We start from the raw sequence: 20,536 nt of genomic DNA, 5'->3' as shown, positions 1-20,536 counted from the left end.
TTGTTTGTGTGTGTGTGTGTGTGTGTGTGTGTGTGTGTGTGTGTGTTTTTGGTGAGGCAATTGGGGTTAAGTGACTTGCCCAGGGTCACACAGCTAGTAAGTGTCAAGTGTCTGAGGCCGGATTTGAACTTAGGTCCTCCTGACTCCAAGGCTAGAGCTCTATCCACTGTGCCACTTAGCTGCCTCTTAGTTTCTTGTCTCTTAAGATAGTTTGCCCTAATGGGGTGTGTGTGTGTGTGTGTGTGTATTTTGCTGCTCATTGTTCCCTGTTTCAAATGTTTTCTTCAAGAGTTTTCATGACAGATGGGCTTGAGGCTCCTGAATAATCTGTGAGCCTCTAATGTCTTTCATTTCTTATTCTTAATCCATACGGTCTAGCACTTGATTGATTCCTCTTCAGTATCCATCTCCACATTGATGTTGCTGATTATCAAGGTATATGTTGACTTAACTTACAAGATCTTGTCAAGATTTTCATAGATTTTTCTCCACTCCTTGATTCTCTGCAAGAGATAGTGGTGCAAAAACTGGAATGACCTTTGCGGGGAATTTGTTTATTATGTTCATCAGGCCACACACAATGAGGTGAGATGACCAAGGGTCACCCGAATTTACTTCTTTGGGTGGGTGATGAAACCAATTGTGCCAGATCATCTGTCTGTCCTTCCAAGGAGAATCTGTGGATCATCTTTCTTTCCACTGAACTGTGACTTGTGACATCTTCTAGCTTCATTTATGTGAAGAGTGTTGATCTTAACGTGGTTTAGTCTTTCCAGCAGTATTTCAACTCAGTGGCTATTGGACAATGATCTTGTGTTGAGAGAAGCCCCACTTGTCCATATTCTTGGGATATACAAGTTCCTACTATTCAGGTCATGCTACAGAAAGTCTAAAAACTGGTGTGGATGGGATGATGATAACTGACAAAAAAAAAAAAGCCAGAGCTGCCCACTTCTTGACTTTGCTTCTCTTTCCTTTGCCTAGGACAATGAATTTTGCCCTGAAAAAGACTGAGCAGAAATGGGAAATGGAAAGTTGATATCCAAGATAAGTAAGGAGATAGTAAGAGAGCATCCTCTTACCATTGATGGATTCAAGATTCCTGGCCCAGGTGAACTGCATCTTTGGATACTGGGAAATAGCAACAGCAGTAATTGGCAGATGTGACTGCTGAGTCACTCAAGGCCAATCATAATTCTGAGATCATGGAGAATAGGAGAGGGGCCATGAGACTAGAGGAGGAGAAGTGCAGTTCTGAGTTTTATAAAAAGGAAGAATATAGAATCTGAAACCTACAGGCCAATGAGCTTGGTTTCAATTTCTAGAAACATTCTAGGTTGAGTCATTAAAGACATGGTTATAGAACATCAGTAAAGGGAAATAGTGATCACCAAAAGCCAGGATAGCAAAACTCTGTATTCAGTCATTCCCCAGAATGCCCCAGGGGTAAATGTAGGCTTTTTGTTAGGAAAAAAAACTTTCTAGCACAGCTGTACAAAAGTGTCAGGAAGTGGTAGATTCTTCTTCATTAGAAATCTTCAGGCACTTGTCAAGTATGTAATAAGTGAGGATTCCTTTCAGGTTATCTTGGGTCAAATGGCCACTAGGGTCTTTTCTAATGTTCAAATTGCGTGATTCTGTGAACTGTGTGATTCTCATCATCTTCTTCTTAGCATCCCTTTCCTGCTGCCTAAACATAGCTACAGTGGAAGCTGAAGGGGCCCACAAAAGACCAAGCACCATTTTGCATTTTCCTTTAACAGTGGCTTTGATGAAAGAATTCATTGCCTTGTAACCAGCCTCCTTGTGATAAGCCCTTTACTAAGCTAGGTAGACTGGTTATCTGATAGCAGGGCCATTCCTGAAGTCTTTCTAACATGGTAGAAACCAACAGTGCTTTTTCTCTGCTGACATAGCTATTAAGAACTGAAGGGCAATGGTTTTTGTGAAGTACAAATACATAATTTAAGAAGGAGACTAAATACTTTTCTCAGTGAAAAAAGAAAAAAGAACATGCAGATCACCTAATGCCTTGATGGATGTAATCATTACAGTATTTGCTTAATGACGACTTGAGTCCACACATCAAGTGACATATAAAACATGGAGATGTTTGCTCACCAGAGGAGCTTGCAGAACATTCCCCATGATCCTGGTGAAGTCCAAATGGAAAATGAATTTCCTATAGAAAGAGAAATCCTCCAGTTGTTCTTCTTTACAGATTATATTGTGCTCATTGCAAAAAGCCACAGAATCCTAGAAAGTCTCTATGAGAACAGTCATTCCAAAGTGACTGGTCTAACAATTCACACAGAAAAAACCAAAATGGATGAAGAATGCCTATCCTTCAGATTATGGGATGCAAGTATGTGGGCAGTCCATTGAGGTATTCACCAGCACACAATTTTTGGATGGTTATTGCAGATTGGATGTGATCTAGAACCAGCAGTGAATAGGGAGAGAATAGGCTGGGTTGGCTTTGGGACCTAGTTTATCTTTTGATGATCCCAAGCTGTTCTGACACAATCTACCTTCTTGACAAAAATCCCTCCAAGGTACTGTGTGGTTGCAACTCCTGGAACACCATGGAATCAGAAGAATTGAAATTTAGATGACTAAAGGGCAATGGGGAGAGGCATGGTGGGTCAAAAGTTAAGATACAAGAGGATATGTCTGACTAGAAAAGAACTAAAGTGGTTTGGTCCCTCACTTAGCCTTATTTGACAGGCAGAGATTCATAAATGAGGGAGCCTCAGACTAGGAGATGGCTGTGGCAGGCATCTCAGGCAGTGGTTGTGCAAAAGGCTGCCTAGAACAATATATGGGACTTGGACCCACGGAAGAAGCACCTGCATTGAAGAGATGATGGGCTATCGACCTAGAACTTGAAGGAACATTAGCAGCCACCCAGTTTGGAAGATGAAAGTAAGTCCCAGAGAAGGGGAGGGGCTTGACCAGGGTCACATAACTAGTAAATGAGAGGTACATTGCCTGCAGGGTCAGTGCTCTTGGGGTCAGAAGAGTACGACCTACTATGTTCCTTATGGTCAGCAAGCTCTATAAAAAGAAAATTTAAAAAAAAATAAATGAATTATAGGGAATCAAATTATACCAAAATGATGGGGGTATTTTAAAATACTTTCAGAAAGAAACACACCCATAGAGATATTCATGTACATAAGAAACCTCCTCCCTCTGCCTCCCCATCTCTTTTCAATCTTTCTTCAATGCCTCCTTGTAGTGTGCAGGCAACTCAGGACCAAGAAGGCTCTGACACATCATACCAGGGTGCATTCTCAGAATGGACCCCAAGTCAGTCAGCTGATAGTTAAGTGCCTACTAGGTGCCAGGCATTGTACTAAGCCTGTGCTTTGGGTGGTTGTGTGTTTTTCCAGTTGTATCTGACTCTTTGTGACTCCTTGCTGAAGTGATTTGCCATTTCCTTCTCTAGCTCATTTTACAGATGAGAAATGGAGGCAAGTAAGGTGAAGTGCCTTGCCTAGGGTCTGAGTATCTGAGGCAGGATTTGAACTCAGGAAGATGAGTCGGTTTTCCTGATTACAAGCCCAGTGCTCTGTGCACTACGGCATCACCTGGCTGCCCTAAGCCTGTACTAATCAGATACAAAAAGAGGCCAAAGACAGTCCCTGCCCTCAAGAAGTTCCCAGTCTAAAAGGGGAGACAACAAGAAAACAACTGATACAAATAAGCTATGGACAGGCTCGGTTGGAGATAATCTTCAAAGGGAAGGTGTTGGCTGTTGTGCATTTCTTGTTGGAAGGGCAGTCTAGCAACATTCAGAGAGGCTCAGTCAGTTGGCTGGAGGGAGGTGGACATTTGGCCACGGCAGCTCGTGAATACTGTCAGCCAATTAGCTGAGAAATTGCATTCCGTGCTGGTGGAGGGAGTGGCTACACTGAGCAAATGGTGGCCCCTTGAAGCCTTCGGTGCCTTTAACAGGATCCAGAGCTAAGCACTCATCGGTGGAACCTGACTGTCCCTGTCCCCATGATAACAGGGAAACAAGCCAAGTCCTCTTCTGTTGGGAGATGAGTCACAAACTTGTATTTTCATGTTCCTACCAGGGCCGGGAAGGGGACGAACCATTCATACAATAATAAAAAGTGTTATTTAAAAAGTCTGTCCCCCCTTCCCCAGGGCACTCAGCAAATCATGAAATGATGACCCAGCTGCAAAGACTGAGAACGAAAGACACAAGGCGAGTGATACTGAGCTGCTGCTGCTCCTGCTTCCATCTGGAAAGACGCCAAGGAGGTTGCATCATCCCACTCCATCAGGGCCGGCGGGCTTCGTTTGTTCTGAATATGTTGAGAAAACACATCTTGGCTCCGTGCCCTGCAGGGCTTCACAATTTAGCTCGGGACCATACAGGGCACACAGCATAGTCTTACCTTGGCTCTGTCCCAGTGTTTTTCTTCTGATATCATCTGAAAGTTTGGCAGAGCTCGGCCTCACTTTGGTGATTCTGACGGAAAAGACAGGTCCTTTGGGTATGTGGACCTAGATGAAGTGTGAAGATGGTCAAACGGCTGTGTTAAATGGCCATGGCTGAGCTGAGTTGACCTTGGTGCTGTCATGATAACAATGATGTTGATGACCACACTGATGCACTTTTAGATTTATGAGGTGCTTCCTTGGCAACAACCCATTGAGGGAAATGTGTACTTGATTTAGATTTAAGGGATGATAGCATAAGCAAACTAGGAGAGCAAGGAATAGTTTACCTGTCAGATCTATGGAGAAGGGAAGAATTTACCACCAAACAAGAGATAGAGAACATTATGAAATGCAAAATGGATGATTTTGATTACATTAAATTAAAAAGGTTTTGCACAAACAAAACCCAATGCAACCAAGATTAGAAGGAAAGCAGAAAGCTGGGAAACAATCTCTACAGCAAGTGTCTCTGATAAAGGCCTTATTTCTGAAATATTTAGAGAACTGAGTCAAATTTATAAGAATACAAATCATTCCCCAATTGAAAAATGGTCAAAGGATATGAACAGGCAGTTTTCAGATGAAGAAATTAAAGCTGTCTATAGTCATATGAAGAAAATGCTCTAGATCACTACTGATTTAGAGAAATGCAAATTAAAACAATTCTGTGGTACCACCTCACAGCTGTCATACTGGCTAATATGACAGAAATGGAAAATGATAAATGTTGGAGATGTGGGAAAACTGGAACACTAAAGCATTGTTGGTGGAGTTGTGAACTGATCCAACCATTCTGGAGGGCAGTTTAGAACTACGCCCAAAGGGCAATCAAACTGTGCATACTCTTTGATCTAGTAATACCACTACTAGATTTATGGCCCAAAGAGATCGTAAAAAAGGAGAAAGGACCCACATGTACAAAAATATTTATAGCAGCTTTTTTTGTGGTAGCAAAGAATTGGAAATTGAGAGGATGCCCATCAATTGGGGAATAACTGAACAAGTGGCGGTATATGAATGTAATGGAAAACTATTGTGCTATAAGAAGTGATGAGCAGGCAGATTTCAGAAAACCTGGAAAGATTTATATGAACTGATGCTGAGTGAAGTGAGCAGAACTAGGAGAACACTGTACACAGCAACATTGTGTAATGATTACCTATGATAGACTTAGCTCTTCTCAGCAATACAATGATCCATGACAATTCCGAAAGACTCATGATGAAAAACGCTAACCACATCCAGAAAAAGAGCTATGGAGTCTGAATGCAGATCAAAGCATAGTATTTTCACTTTTTTTTTTGTTTTTTCTTTCTTGTGGTTTTTCCTTTTTGTTCTGATTTTTCTTTCACAACATGAATAATGTAGAAATATATTTAACATGATTGTACATGTATAACCTATATCAGACTGCTTGCAGTCTTGGGGAGGGGAGGAAGAAAAATTTGTAACTCAAAAATTTTGCAAAAATGAATGTTGAAAGTTATCTTTACATGTCATTGGGGAAAAAAAAGCAACCCCTTGATGGATGCACTACAGAGCTGGGATTCAAACTCAAGTTGGCCTCCATTGGTGGCACTAGGCAGCCTCTTAGCCCATGTCTATACCATACTGGATAGTTCTACATGCACGTGATTTGGGATGACAGTGAGGACGTCAGACCCTTGACCACAATCTGGACAAGGTTTTAGGCAGAAACCTAGGCAGAAGCCATGAGATCTTAGTGGCTCTGGGACTATGGTGCCCTCAGTTTCCTCATCTGTGCAGAAGCAGCTGCCTCATGGGGCTGTTGTGAGAATGCTCCACCTTTGGCGATGGCTATCATTAATGACAGTAAAGACAGGCAATAAACCTTGCTCTCCATCCTCTCTTGTGCCTATCCTCAAAGCCCTAGTAGAACTCAAAGTAGTAGTGAAGGACTGGAAAGATGTGGGCCAGAATCAGTGAATTCCCATGCACTTACTGAACAGCTGAGCTCTTGAGTTGGCAGGGCTCTCTGAAGCCCAGGGAGGGGAAGGAATGCTTCGAGGAAGTAATAGGGGGAGGCCTAGAGCCCAGGGCTCCAGATTCCTAATCTAGTGCTCTTACCACCCCACCATTTTATCTCCAGCTGGAGTAATTGTAAGAGCAGTAGAACAGTCAGGGAATTATTGCCCAAGTGAACCTGCAGATGGAGTGACTTGCCCAGGGTCAAACAGCCAGTTCATAGTAATACCTGCTATTTACATATAGCCCTTTAAGGTTTTTGAAACACTGTACATAATGTCAACTCATTGGATCCTTACAACAACCCTAGGAGGAGAGAGGTGCTATTATGATCCCCATTTTATAAATGAGGAAACTGAGGTAGTCAGAAGTCAAATGACTTGCCCAGAGTCACACAGCTAGGAAGTGTATGAGGTTGGCTTCCAACTCAAGTCTTCTTTACTCCAAGTCCCAGGGCTCTCTCCATTGTGGTGCTACCCAGCTGCCAGTGTTCCAGGGTTTATGGCCGACCAGGAATGAGCTTAGATCTGCTTCCATCCTTCTCTGGAGATGAATGGTAAAAGACCACAGGACTTGTTCAGATGTCTATCTGGCGATCTGTCTGGCCTCCATTGCCATTAAGCAGCTCCACGACCCCAGGCAAGTCACCACCCTTTCTGGGCCTCAGTTTCTTTATGCGTAAAATGCAGCAGTTGAATTAGGTGATTTCTGTGAATTTATTTTCATACTAGGTCTGTGATCTCATCTATGCATGGAGTCTGGGGGTGTTCCTTGGGGCCAGGAGAGCTAAGGTGATTTTCCAGGGCCACAGAACCAACTTGTGTCTGAGGCAGGACCCGAGCCCGGTTCTGCCTGTCTCCAAGGCCAGCTCTTGATCATGTAAGACCTTCTGTCTCTCCTGGAAAAAAACCAAAACAAAGTAACAACTCCCCTGCCATTCTAGGACCTCTTCCAGGGCACCATGGCTACCTTTCTCCCAGCTCAAGTCACAATTTGGTCTGACCAAGAGAGACACTCTTCAGAGCGGCAGATGGAGTCTCAAGGGGAGCCCTTCTTAGCTGGGGATCCTTGAAGCCGAGGAGGTCAGGGCCACTGGGGTTGGGCTCCCTTGAGGATCTGTCATCAGCTCAAGGGAAGGAGGTTTTGAGGGGAGTTGCTTATTTCACAACACTTGGTGGTTAGATGACATCTATCTGGTTTTAACAAGACATTGCTGAGAGAGCTTTGTTCTCACACTGCTGGGCTGTGGCAGAAGGATTAAGCTCATTTCCTTCGGGCAGTACAAGGCCAGCCTTACTCTCTCCAGTGTGTGTAAGGTTGGGGAGAGGCTTCTCCTGGTCAGCTGGAGTCCAACTCTTCCTACACAGACCCTTTGTCTAGAGGACATGGCCCATTCCTCCTTGGTCTCCAGGGATGGGGGCTACCCTCAAGATGTCGGGTTGGCTGGGACTCAGAAGAATGGACTCACGTGCCAGGGGTTGTGCCTAGGAAGGAGGGCAACAGATGAATTGGCCTCACTGTGGCCACCTCTTCCCCCTTTTATTTCATGTCTTTCTTTTAGAGGACCTCTGGGGGTGGAGGAAAGGATTTCTCCCTTTCCTCCCTCCAGGATTTATTAATGGTGACTTGCAGCAGCAGCTCATCATGGACGCAGATCATTGAGGTCACAAAGAGGGAAGTGTGCCCAAGAGGGGAAATGGTGGTGACCCGAGCTCCTGAAGAAATACATGAACAGAGGGCCCCGAAGGAGAAGTCATGGAACAAACTTGCCCACCCTAACTTGAGGGGGGCACCCTGAATCTTGCCTGTTAGTCGAGGAAGACTCCCTGGACAGTTCCAGCCTTGAAGACAGTCTCCTGGGTGACCCCGGGAGAGTTCAGAGACCTGGACTTGTCTTGGGAGATTTTCTGAACCATGTGCTTCTGGGGAGAGAAGACCAGCCATGGGGTTTCCATGGCTAGAGAAGCAATGAAGGGCAGCCAGGCCATGGGGAAGGAAGGAACTGGACTCCTGTCATACCCGCTCCTGGGAGGCCCTTGAATGCCTTTCATGTTTTTTGTACCTAATTATGATCTCTTGTGAGTCCTTTGTGTTTCCTAGGTTTTCTGTGTGATATAATTCTAGCTTACTCCATATTCAACAGCTATGTGATAAAGGGCTGAATTCGGGAAGACCTGAGTTCAAATTGGGCCTCAGACACTAGCTGTGTGATCCTAGGCAAGTCACTAAAACCTCTCTCAGCCTCAGTTTCCTTATCTGTCAAATGGGGACCATATAAACACTTACCTCCCAAGGATCAAAGGAGATATTATTTTTAAAGGACTTCCCACAATGCCTTACACATGGCAGGTGCTATATAAATGTTAGCTGTAGTTACTACCTTAACTACTTACATGGAAATTGGAGACCTTGTTACCTGCATCTGGGAACATGAGCTACACCTAAGCTATATTAGGACATGGTCCCAGAGTAAATTCCATGTGGAAGTATAATGAACCAGTCAATCAATAAAAAGAGAGCTAGCCTTTAGGAGAGACCTGGTCTGTTTAAATCCAGAGGCTGATGCAAAGAGATCTATGAAGATACACCTCTCTCTCTGCACCCCCCCCAAAAAAAAAACTGGCACAAGTTATATTTTTAGAGACATACACATCAGAAAAGGCAAGTAGGTGGGTCAGAGACCCAGAGCCAATGAAGCCTGTGGACTGTCTTGAGGCTTCGAGGAAAAAAACAGGAAACATCACTAGACTTGACTTTTCTAGCCTGGTACTCTTGGGGCAGGGGTGGGTGTGGAGATTAAAGACGGAACACTGCTGCCCCCTGGTGGCAGCATAGGCAAGGTAGAGGATCTTTCTTGCTTGACCCTGACTCCTACTCCTCGCTCCCACCCCCAAGATCATGAAATCCTCAGCTGAGAGCAGAGCCTTCACTTTATAGATGAGGAAATGAGGTCCAGAAAGGGGAAGGAATACCCCGTAGACCCTCATAGCACATAAGGTTGCTTTGGGGATTTTCTTTGCGTCCCTAGGACCTAGTCTGCCACGGAACCTTTAGGTGCTTAATAATTACTTGTGGAACTGAATGGAATGGAAAAGTCTCTCAATCATTTGGAAGCACTTACACTGCAGGGATGGACTGATGCCTATCTAGGTAAGAATAAAAAAGCAACCATCAAGTGCTTATTGTGTGCCAGGCCCCAGCCAGGGACACACAAAATTTTGGTGAATGGAGTGCCTGGGATACAACAAACAATGAGAACTGGTCTCTGCTCTTGAGGAGCATGTCTTCAATGAGGGGAGATGACACACAGAATCTGCTTGTCAGTTCCTCTCTGGGCCCAAACGGCCCAGACCTTTGTTCACTAGTAGCCTCTTTCTTACCCTGCAAAGTCTCTCTGGCCCTTTTGCAGACTGGTCAGGTTGTTTCTGGAAGTTCTACCTGAAGAAAGGGCCTAGGCTAACTATGTTCACTGCGTTCCTCTTGCAGCTCTACTACTGACTCCTTTCTCTATGAACATGAGAGGGACATTCCTCATCCCCTGGTTGTCTTCATTTCAGCTGCTGCTTTCTCCCATTAGAACAGAAGCTCCTCAAGGGCTCCAGCTACCTTTCTGACAACATTTGCAATCCCAGAACATGGCAGACTGCCTGGCAAAGAAAAATCTACTAGTAAATACATCTTGAGTTCACTCGAAATAGAGAGGAGTTGTGGCCAGTGGGGGGATTGTGGTTGGGAAAGTTCCTGGATGATGACTGAAGTCAGAGAGGAGCAGACCAACACAACTCTTTGGAGGAAAAATGGGGGAAATGATTTGATTATGAATTTCTGACAGGAAAGCAGGTCTGAGCAGCAAAATAAGTGCACAGTGGGAGCAGAAGTAAAATAAAAGGGAATATGGCTAGAGGAACCAGAATGATATAGGGATACGTCAGGCTGTGGGGAACTCCTCACTTATGATGTGGATGGGGTCACAATATGAAGGAAATTGGGAGACAAGGCACATGTTCAGTGAACCACTGATGCTCCAAAGTGTTTCCAAAACAAGATTATCAGATGATCAGTTTCAATAAGGAAAGAGACCTGAAATAGGAGGACAAATTCATTGTTAAATTCGGTAATCTTGAACAGGATGTCCAGATGACATTTTAAATTCAACATGTTCACAACTGAATTCATTATGTTTCCCCATAAAACTTCCCTCATTCCTATCTTCCCTATTATTATAGAGGATGGCACCACCCTCCTAGTCCCCCATCCTCACCAACTCAGAGTCATGCTGGACTCCTCGCTCTCTCTCACTCCACAAATCCAATATGGGCCAAGGCCTGCCGATCTCTCTTCTGGAACATCCCCCCAATACAGCACCTTGTCTTCTCTGTTGTTGCCATTACCATGGGTCCTCTGCAGCATACCTGCCAGCAGTCTCACACACAGCCACTCTGCCAAGAGATCCTCAGGTCCCCGGGGACAGCCAGGACTAGGGAGGCTGTGGAAAGGGGTCCTCGGCCCAGTAAGAGTCGTATAGTCAGACACCTCCTCAAGCATGTTCCAGCAGGGGAGAATCTGTCATTCAAAGTGGAGAGTGGTGGGGGGTGTTGGCTTTCATGGCAGGTTCTGGCCTCCAAGCTGGAGGCACCAGGAAGCACAGAGGGACCTGCTGAAGTCCGTACCCTCAGCTACTGGGTGGGGGAGGGAGTCAGGCCGAGTGTCAGTTCTCTTGTCACTTGCCAGGTATGCCCTCTTGGGTTGCAACAGAGTGCTGGCTGGAGGATTTTCTGGCCCGGGCCTTTTCCAGGGGTCTCCTGGGACAGCATGCCCTCTGGTCAGGGTGCAGGGAGAGCTCCTAGTCAGACAGTCATTCCTCTCCCTGCTGTGGTGAACGTCACTTGGCACCTCACCACTGTCGTGGCCCCCGTGGCTTCCTAACAGCAGAATCCAAGAAGACCTAAGGGGTTGGGACTCAGGAAGTCAGTGGCCAGGCTGAAGTTTGTGATGGTCATGGCTTCAACAGTACTCGTTGGCACGGGGTGTCTGCCTCCCCTCCCTTGGATCTCAGGTGGGTGATGCCCAGAGGCTGCACTGCTGCGATCTGGACATTGGTGCTATGTGTTAGCTCCTTCAGGAAGGTGCGGGCTGGTTCAAAGGCAGTGCTGGAATAAGCATCAGGGACCCTGCATGCACACTCGGTGTTTCCTGCTGAGCTGCCTGGCTTTGCGCCAGGCCCCTGCGAGCAGAGAGCTCCAGGCTCCTCAGTCCAAGGGCCGCAAGGCCCTCTGTGCTCGGCCATCTCCTGGGGCTGCTGGGAAGCCAGGGGTTGGCGACCCCTAGACCTGTCCTGCAGACAAGCTGCATGGGGTTGTAGTTTATATTCTTGCCGTGTGGTTTGAAGGTTTGCTCCTTGCCAAGGCCCTTTCCATGTGCAGGATGTGTGTGCTTGTACATGGGTCAACGTGTACCATGTACTCAGGGCCCCATCCCTGACTGACCGCTGACCAAAGATGGTAGAGTCCAGTGGCCACAGACAAAGGGCAGAGGGTTCCTGAGCCCATGCAAAGCCTGCTTGTGATGCTTAGGTGTCCGGCCAAGGGTCCCCTCAGTAACAAAGGCCTGTTTCTTGGTAGCTTGACCCTAGTAAGCCTTGTTCTGAGGCACAGGAAAGTGGTTTCACAGAGACGTGTGTATAGGAGCACGTGGCATCCTTACTGAGTGCATGCCAAAGTCACTCCTGTGTGGCAGCTGGCCTCTTGGCCAGTGCTGGGTTGGTGGATGCAGGAGAAGGGTTTCAAGACAAGAGGATCGTGGCCTGGTGGGCCAGTGGATGAGAATGCCTGTGGTAGAGTGTGGGTTGGGGAGGGGTGTGTCAGGGCATGGCTCTGCATGACCACGGTGAGGCGTGCACATGGCAGGGTGGTCAGTTTGTGCACTGTCTCCTATGGCCTTGCAGGCTCTGCAGGCTGTCTTGTGCTGGACGTATGCTTCCCCTTTCCCCAGTGGGCTGAGGATAAGGAAAAAGGGCGAGTGAGAGGCCAGGAAGGTGACCAGATGCAGTTTATTGCCAGTCAGGCCCATGGACGGGGCCATCCCCGCACACTTTGAGCCTAGAGAGAGTGTGAGAGCTGCAGGCAGTGCCAGGATGGCAGACACTGACCTAGGTGCACGGGAAAGCTGGAGTCATGGCTGGGGTCAGCCATGGTTTGCAGGGGGCCCAGCATGGGCCTAGGGTGGATGAGGTATTCCGTGTGGCTTGTTGTCTGTGGCCTGGTGGCCTCAATGCCTCTGGGGATGTTGCTGGCCAGGTGTTCAGGTTGATGTTTGAGGCTGGAGCCAGGAGGCTGACAGAAGTTGAGGAGGGGGTGAGAGGAACAAGTGTCCTGTGGTCAGCAGCAGGATTTTTGGCCACAGGTGGCAGTGCAGCAGGCGGGTTTGCAGCAGGTGGGCCGGCAGATGAGGGAGACAGAGGAGGCAGGGTGGCAGCAGGTGGAGGCTGGACAGCAGGAGGGGGCGTAGCAGCAAGAGGAGGAGGATGTAGTGGTGCAGCAGGAGGGTCTGCAGGAGACAGGCACACAGCAGGCGGCTGGGCTGCACACGGGCTTGCAGATGAAGGACACAGAAGAGGCAGGGCGGCAGCAGGTGGTAGCTGGACAGCAGGAGGGGGCGCAGCAGCAAGAGGAGGAGGATGTAGTGGTGCAGCAGGAGGGTCTGCAGGAGACAGGCACACAGCAGGCAGCTGGGCTGCACACGGGCTTGCAGATGAAGGACACAGAGGAGGCAGGGCGGCAGCAGGTGGTGGCTGGACAGCAGGAGGGCACTGGACAACAGGCTGTGGTCACACAGCAGCTGGGCTTGCAGCACACAGGCAGGGCAACGTAGCAGCTGGGCTTGCAGCACAGAGGGACACAGAAGCAGGACTGCACTGAGCAGGGGGAGGCAGAGCAGCTAGGGGCTTGGCAGCAGGACTGCTGGCAGCCTGATGGGGAGCAGGAGGAGGTGCAGACAGACTGGCAGGGGCTGGGTTCACAGGCTGTCTGGCAGGTGGCGGGCACACAGCAGACTGGGCGGCATAGCAGGGTCAGAGAGGAGACTGGCGTGCAGCAGGGGCCTTGGCAGCAGGAGGAGCCACAGCAGCTGGGTTCACAACAGCTCTCGGGGCAGTCGTCCAGCTGCCAGGAGGAGCCCGGGCACGAACTGGGCAGGTAGATGTTGCTGTCGCAGCTCACATCACTGGAGCAGACGGAGACAGCTGAAGACATGGGAACACAGGGCCCAGAAAAGCAGGTGTCTGCCATGGTGGAGCAGCTGTGTTGGTGCCTGGGGCAGCAAAGTGTGTGAGAGGGGTGTCAGTGAGGGGCTGAGTGCCTGGTGCAGGGACAGCTTGAGCCTCACTGGGATTGTGCTTGTGGGTGTGGGTCTGTGTGAGTGTGTGTGTGTGTGAGTGCAGCTGTGGGGCTGTGTGTGAAGGTGGTGTAGCCTGGTGGGCTTTTATATCCCTCCTGCAGGAGGATGTCCCAAGGGGAGATTGAGCCTTCTTTCCTGTTGTTGTTTATGGCTGGCTGCTTCCCTCAGAGCCCATCATCAGGTGATGATGTCCAGGGGATGGCCAGTGACCCATAAACATCTCTAACAGTGTGCTTGTGCTTGTGTGTGTGTGGTGGTGAATGCATGTGTGTAAGCATGTGCTAGTGCTTTGAAGTGGTGGTGCCCTGCCTTAGGTTCTGTTGCGTCCCTGCAGCCAGCGTTGATGTTGAAAGTAGGTCAGTGGATTTGGCTTCCATTGAGAGGAAGGAAGGGCCAGCAGGCACAATGACTGAAGGGATAGGGCCACTTACCAGAGAGTGCCCTCCAAGGTGGTCACGCTGTCGCGTACTGAGGTTTTTGTGGCATGAGGCAGCAGGACCCATGTCAGAGGTGTTCACGCATGCATGATCAGTGCTCTTGCCTGTGGCAGGGAGGCCCTGTAGGTGTTTTCAGAGACTGTGGAGGGGAGGCATGGCTTGGTCCACTGTCGGACTGGTGGGGCATCTCTGGGATGGGCCTTCCAAGGCACATGTCCCAGGAGAAGCCTGGTAGAGGAAGCGCAGCAGTGTTGGTTGGGGAGGGGACAGGAGGACAGGTATCCTGCCTGGACTCTGGAGCAAGTGTCTGCATATTAGCCGCAGGCATGTTGGGATGTCCGTGAGCACTGAGTTTCTGCTGTGTGGGTTGTTGCAGTGGGGCCACTGACAGAACACCCAGCGCTTCTCAGTGAAGAGAAGACGAATCCTGGAGGAGTCAGGTAGTGAAGGGGAGACAAGGATGGCGTCGAGAACATGCCTCCTGTCCCAGGCAAAGGGCAGCAGGCTACCTACAGTGCTCTCCTGGACCCTCCCCTTCAGATGACCCCAAGGGACCAGGCAGGAAGGGCATGCTGGATATGTGGCTTGGGGTCCTCTGCAGTAGGCCTGCTAGCCACTCTGCTGAGAAGTCCGCAGGTGACCGTGGGGGCAGCCAGGACTAGGGAGGCTGTGGAAAGGGGTCCTCGGCCCAGTAAGAGTCGTATAGTCAGACGCCTCCCCAAGCACGTTCCAGCAGGGGAGAACCTGTCATTCAAAGTGGAGAGTGGTGGGGGGTGTTGGCTTTCATGGCAGGTTCTGGCCTCCAAGCTGGAGGCACCAGGAAGCACAGAGGGACCTGCTGAAGTCCGTACCCTCAGCTACTGGGTGAGGGAGGGAGTCAGGCCGAGTGTCAGTTCTCTTGTCACTTGCCAGGCATGCCCTCTTGGGTTGCGACAGAGTGCTGGCTGGAGGATTTTCTGGCCCGGGCCTTTTCCAGGGGTCTCCTGGGACAGCATGGCCTCTGGTCAGGGTGCAGGGAGAGCTCCTAGTCAGACAGTCGTTCCTCTCCCTGCTGTGGTGAACGTCACTTGGCACCTCACCAGTGCCATTCGTTTCACTGTGGCAAGGTGGCTTTCTGACTACTGGAATCCAAGAGCATTTTTGGGTTCCGTGTGCCATTCCTTCAGGAAAGCACAGCACTCAATGTCCTCACTAATTTTCTTGACAGTCTATTTATTTCAGAGTGTTGTTGGAAATATTGCTTCAAATAACTTTATTTATTTGCTTCTATTTTCTCTGTTCTTATGGCTGATGCAGATTCTCCAAGGGTTTAATACACAGAGTCAACAGTACATGAACTTGTTTCAGATCAAGACCCTCTGTCCCCTTTAGCCTCTGTGTTTATCATTCTTTCATGGCCACTGATCACATCCAAATACAAATGTTGGTTAATGCATATATCTGTGGATTGGAGAGATATGTTTGTTGACATCCTTGGTAGCCAAGTGTTTTAGCAGATAAATCACAAGGCCGGTGGTCACAAAGCCTTCCATTTAAATTCCACTTCTGTTATTTAATAGCTCTATGACTCCTGAAATTTCACTTAATCTGTATTCTTCAATATTAAATTGTAGATTCCTATTGAACCTACCTCCCAGTGTTATTTTCAGGATCAAATAAGATAATAATGGTAAATGCTTAGCCCAGTGTCCAGCACACAATAAATGCTGGGTAAATGTTAGGCATTATTATTTTCATGAGCTTTTCTAGCCATTCCAGGCCTTGAAGATATGTCTTACTTTACTTCTTACATCACAGTAATTTTTGTTAAGATGATATGGATTTACCACATTCTCATAAACATTTCTTAGAGATGACAAAGTAGTTACATGTGTATGTGTATGTATATTTATGTATAGTTGGTTCCTTTCAGTCATTTTCTTCTCACAGATTCAGATACACACACACACACACATACACACACACACACACACCCTCTCAAGGCTACACTGTAGTTGAATACTTCCATATTCCCAACAAATATTCAATTACTTAAACTTTTTTAAGAAAACTATTTTATGACAATGAAATGAAAGAAATGGAGTAAGATTTAATAGGGGACAAGATAGCTTGATTTTCATGACAAAACATTAGGAAGCGGTTCTTTTGAGAGAGATGGGCTACATGTGCACGGACTGTGCACGGAGGTCATGAGAAGAGAATTACTGCAACACTGAAGATCCTGGGTCAACTGCTTGGTTTTGAGTGCCCAGAAAAGGCCCCTCAGAGTGGGTGAGCAAGGCCATGGCCACAGTGATCTGAGAAGTGGTGGCTCCTCTCATCTGAGCAGAGACAATGTGTGCTCAGCAGCAGGAGGGGGTACAGGAGGGTCCACATAGCAGGGAGGTGCAGGAGGCTGGTTGGCAGCAGGAGGTCCCACAGGCCACAGGCTTGCAGCACACGGACACACACAGAGCTGGCTTGCAGCAGGCAGACTGGCTCGACACGCAGCAGGCGGGGCTGCAGGGTCCAGTTTGGCAACAGGCAGACTGGCAGGAGCTGCCTCCACAGCATGAGGGGGAGCTGCTGCCAGCTCCACAGACTGCCTGGCAGCCGGTCACCACGGTGCCTGCTGGGCGGCAGAGCAGGGCCACACAGGAGGCTGGGCGGCAGCAGGGACACACACAGCAGATGGGCTTGTAGCAGACGGGCACGGAACAGGCCGGCTGGCAGCCAGTGGAGCAGCTGGTGTGGCACATGGTGTCTGGGTTGGGAGAGGAGCAGAGGAGGAGGGATGGCTCTGGACGCTCCTTCCCCCTGACCAAGGCTTTTATACCCCTCTGCAGTGTGTGTGAATTTTGAGTGTGTATTTGTGTGCATGTTTGTGTGTGTGTGTGAGTGTGACACAGCACCGAAACAGCCACTGTCCTTGTTTTCGCTCCTACCATCTTATTACGTACTTTTGTGTTTCCTGCTCTGAGCAGCAAACTTCTCCCTTGGGTCTGAGGCTCATTTGTTTCCTTTCAGAGGCCCATTTCCTCCTGAAACAGGATGTTTTATTCTCATTCCATCTCCCTTCTGCCCAGCCCTTCAAGAGTGAGGTGTGTCTACAGCCCTCACAAAATGGCCAATGAAACTTCCAAAATCTAGAGCCCCAAAGGACCTCTGAGATCATCTCCCCTCCCCCCTACATCCCCATTGCAGAGATAAGGACCTGGCTGGAATTCAGAAAGCTGAACGGGGACACAGCTGGCCCCAGAGCTGAGCCCCTGCCTTGCAGCCCTGTGCAGGTCTTCAGTGCCTCCTTCAGTGCCACCTCCCACACCGAGGCACCTGCAAGGCTGGTGTGTGCCGAGTACCTGCTCTACAAGTGACGAAGAGTAGAACGAAGGTCCCTGCATCCCGATTTGCCCTTTTATAAGCACTCTGGGGTGTCAGTGACAATGGGGCAGGGGGCACGTGACCAACCCAGGCAGCCGTGCCCACGACACATCTCCAGTTCCCTCAACAGCTTCCTCATCCAAAGCCCGAGCCCATTGGCCTGATGAAGGGGCCAGAGGAGGTCAAGATGGAGACGAAGTGCCCGCTCCTGGCCAGGGATGCTTCTACGATGCCAAACGTGCTCCCCTCCACTCCTGTGATTCCCCAGGCTGCATGGGCCAACCCTGGTGCTCTTGTGGGGCACAAGTCCTTGAGCTTGACAAGAAGAAAAGAGAGCTCCAGGTTTAGGGCTGGGTGTACCCTAGAACACAGAGAGGCAGGAGGGGCACCAGGGAATCACAGTTCCCAGGGCCAGGCAGAGCACACCATTCATTCGCTCTACAATGTTCAATAGCTAACCTTTACCGGCAGGGCAGAGGGCAAGCTTCCCAGACTAGCGTCGGCTAAAGGTCTCTGACGGGGTCTGGTCCTGCAGTGTCTCTGGCAGAAGCCTTCCATCACATCGCTAGTTTACTCCCAGCAAAGTCTCTTGAGGGCTGGAACAGGTCACAGGGATGGAGTCACCTCATCCAAATCTACAAGTGAAAAGACCCAGGGCCAGGGCAAAGCAGGGACTCAGGCGAGACCACATGGGCAGCTGAGAAAGGATGATGACCAGGGAAGCCCCTGACCAGAGCCCAGGAGAAATCGAGGCCGTTCACTGCATATGACCCGGGGCTCCAAGAAGGCCCCAATACTTTCTGCTCAACCACAAATAAGGCCACCATACAGCCCAGAGCCCTGGGCAGTCAGCGGGTGTCCACTGAGGTTTGGTTGACTGATGCGGCTGGATAAGCAGTTGGGGGTTTCTCGATTAGACAGTCCACCAACTGATCCCCTAGCTCAGCGAAGTGCCTCAGAGGAAGAAGGCCGAACTGATATTCAGCCAAGATAAAACTTCGGCTTTCTAGAGGTGAAGATCTTTAAAAGGGCAAAGATAAGGCCGGGATAAAAAAAGCATTTATTAAGCACTTAATACAGTCAGGGGTGTGTCTACAAATGAAAACAAAAAGACCCTGCTTCCACTCAGAAAAGGAACCCGAAGTGGGGAGGACGGGAGGGGACCTGTTGGGGGGGGGGTAGAGAAGGCACGGGCTAAGGCAAAGGAGCTGAGCCAGGCTGGAGGTGGACATGGTGGCTTGGGCGCTTCCTCAAAAGCTGGCACCCATAAGAGGAACATGGGAAAAGGGCCATGGGAAAGTGGTGATCACCTGAGCAGTATGTTGGGTCACTCTGTAGTAGGTTAATGAGATATTAGAAGGAAAACAACCCAAACATCAGTAAAGAAAACTCCTGCAGAGGGGCATAAAAGCCTTGGTCGGGGGGAAGGAGCGCCCAAAGCCATCCCTCCTCCTCTGCTCCTCTCCGAAGATCCTTCCCACCCCAGACACCACGCGCCACACCAGCTGCTCCACTGGCTGCCAGCCGGCCTGCTCCGTGCCCATCTGCTGTGTGCGTCCCTGCTGCCACCTGGCCTCCTGTGTGGCCTTGCTCTTCCGCCTAGTGTGCCCCATGGTGACTGGCTGCCAGGCAGTCTGTGGAGCTGGCAGCGGCTCCCCCTCATGCTGTGGAGGCAGCTCCTGCCAATCACCTGCTGTGTGTCCCTAAGCCTGTGGTCTGGGGCGGGGGTCCCCTGTGCCAGGCCTCCTGTCCATCCCTGCTACTGCAGCGCCTCCCTGGCGGCTGACTGCCCACTCTCAGGAGGAACCAGCAGGAGCCAAGCCTCAGCCCCCACAGAGGGTTCCCCGATGTTGCACCAAGGGCCCCCCTGGAGTTGGGGACACTAAGGCCTCAGACGCTCAGCTTAGTGCCTCGCAAACAGTAGGGCTTCAGAAGTGCTGGAGACGGGGTGTCTGCTCTGCGCATGTGCGAGCCTGCCCCTCCCCCTCCCCCCCTCCAGGAGCCCCTGATACAAGGTGGGGGGGGAACCCAGCCTGAGCACCTGCGCACATCGCTTGGGCCCAGGGTCTGCTCTCTCTCCTCCCCTCCCCCCAAACTAGCCCTCACATAGGGCCTAGGAGGAGCTTGAAAGGCCAGGCCAGGCCAGGGCACTGCTGGGGGGGTCTCAGCACAGCCCCCTCGCCGCCCTGGCTCACTCACCCGTGTGGGGCTCCTCTTCTGCAGCGGCCTCGTGGTGGTCGGGGAGAGATACACCCCAGGGCGCATGCGCCACCCCCTCCAGCACGTGACCACGACCCTTGTGGCCTCCCTGGGGGCTTTCATGCGCATGCGCTTTGGATCGCCTTTTCCCTTGAATCCAGACCTTCATTAGACCTATGGCTGGCAAGCCGTTGCTTGGAAGGATTTGAACCCGAGTGTAGAACTTTAATTTAACCCGTTAAATTCCATTTTATAAGAATCTTCTTCCCCATGATCTAGACCTGCCAGGGTCTGCTCGGACCCCCTGCCATCCGACCGAGTGGCCTCTGGTCCCTCCCTCCTCTCCCCCCTCCCCCTCCTTCCTTCTCCCCCTCTCTCCCCTCCCCCCTTTTCCCCTACTTCTCCTCTCTCTCTCCCCTTTCCTCCCCCGCTTTCCCCATCCCCCTCCTCTCCTTTCCTCTTCCCTCTCCTCTCTCTGTCCCCCCTTCCTCCTCCCCCTATCCCCTCCCTCCCCCCTCTCCCTCTGTGCCTCCCTCCAGACTTCCTCTCCTATCTTCAGACTTATATCCGTGCTCATAATTTCCTAAGCTTACCTTGCATTTGCGCTGCTCTGCAGTCCCTCAAACGTCAATCTTGCTCAATCATCCAGTGTGCACTGGGCGCCTACTGTGTGCCAGGCGCTGGGCCAGATCCTGACAGAG

General features: G+C 49.9%; 1 protein-coding gene across 3 annotated transcripts; it reads right to left on the bottom strand.

Moving 5' to 3' along the window:
• Window positions 1–10,530: 10,530 nt before the first annotated feature.
• LOC110198852 (uncharacterized) lies at window positions 10,531–20,149 on the bottom strand. 3 transcript variants are annotated; one of them, XM_078154576.1, is made up of 2 exons: window positions 19,836–20,149; window positions 10,531–15,716 (listed from the first exon to the last, which is right to left on the bottom strand). In XM_078154576.1, exon 2 carries the CDS (start codon window positions 13,728–13,730, stop codon window positions 12,822–12,824), a length of 909 nt encoding a protein of 302 aa, XP_078010702.1. In that variant the 5' UTR covers window positions 13,731–15,716; window positions 19,836–20,149; the 3' UTR covers window positions 10,531–12,821. The 3 variants fall into 3 exon arrangements, 1 of the variants encoding a protein (XP_078010702.1); XR_013486754.1 differs by lacking the exon at window positions 10,531–15,716 and adding an exon at window positions 16,926–18,271; XR_013486755.1 differs by lacking the exon at window positions 10,531–15,716 and adding an exon at window positions 16,926–18,232.
• Between the last annotated feature and the right edge of the window lie 387 nt (window positions 20,150–20,536).

This window comes from Phascolarctos cinereus, unplaced genomic scaffold (assembly GCF_003287225.1).
Source record: "Phascolarctos cinereus isolate Bilbo 61053 unplaced genomic scaffold, phaCin_HiC Scaffold_5;HRSCAF=322, whole genome shotgun sequence".
Taxonomy (NCBI): domain Eukaryota; kingdom Metazoa; phylum Chordata; class Mammalia; order Diprotodontia; family Phascolarctidae; genus Phascolarctos; species Phascolarctos cinereus.
The sequence above is the reverse complement of the archived record's forward strand: the minus strand, read 5'-3'. Positions and strand labels throughout refer to the sequence as shown.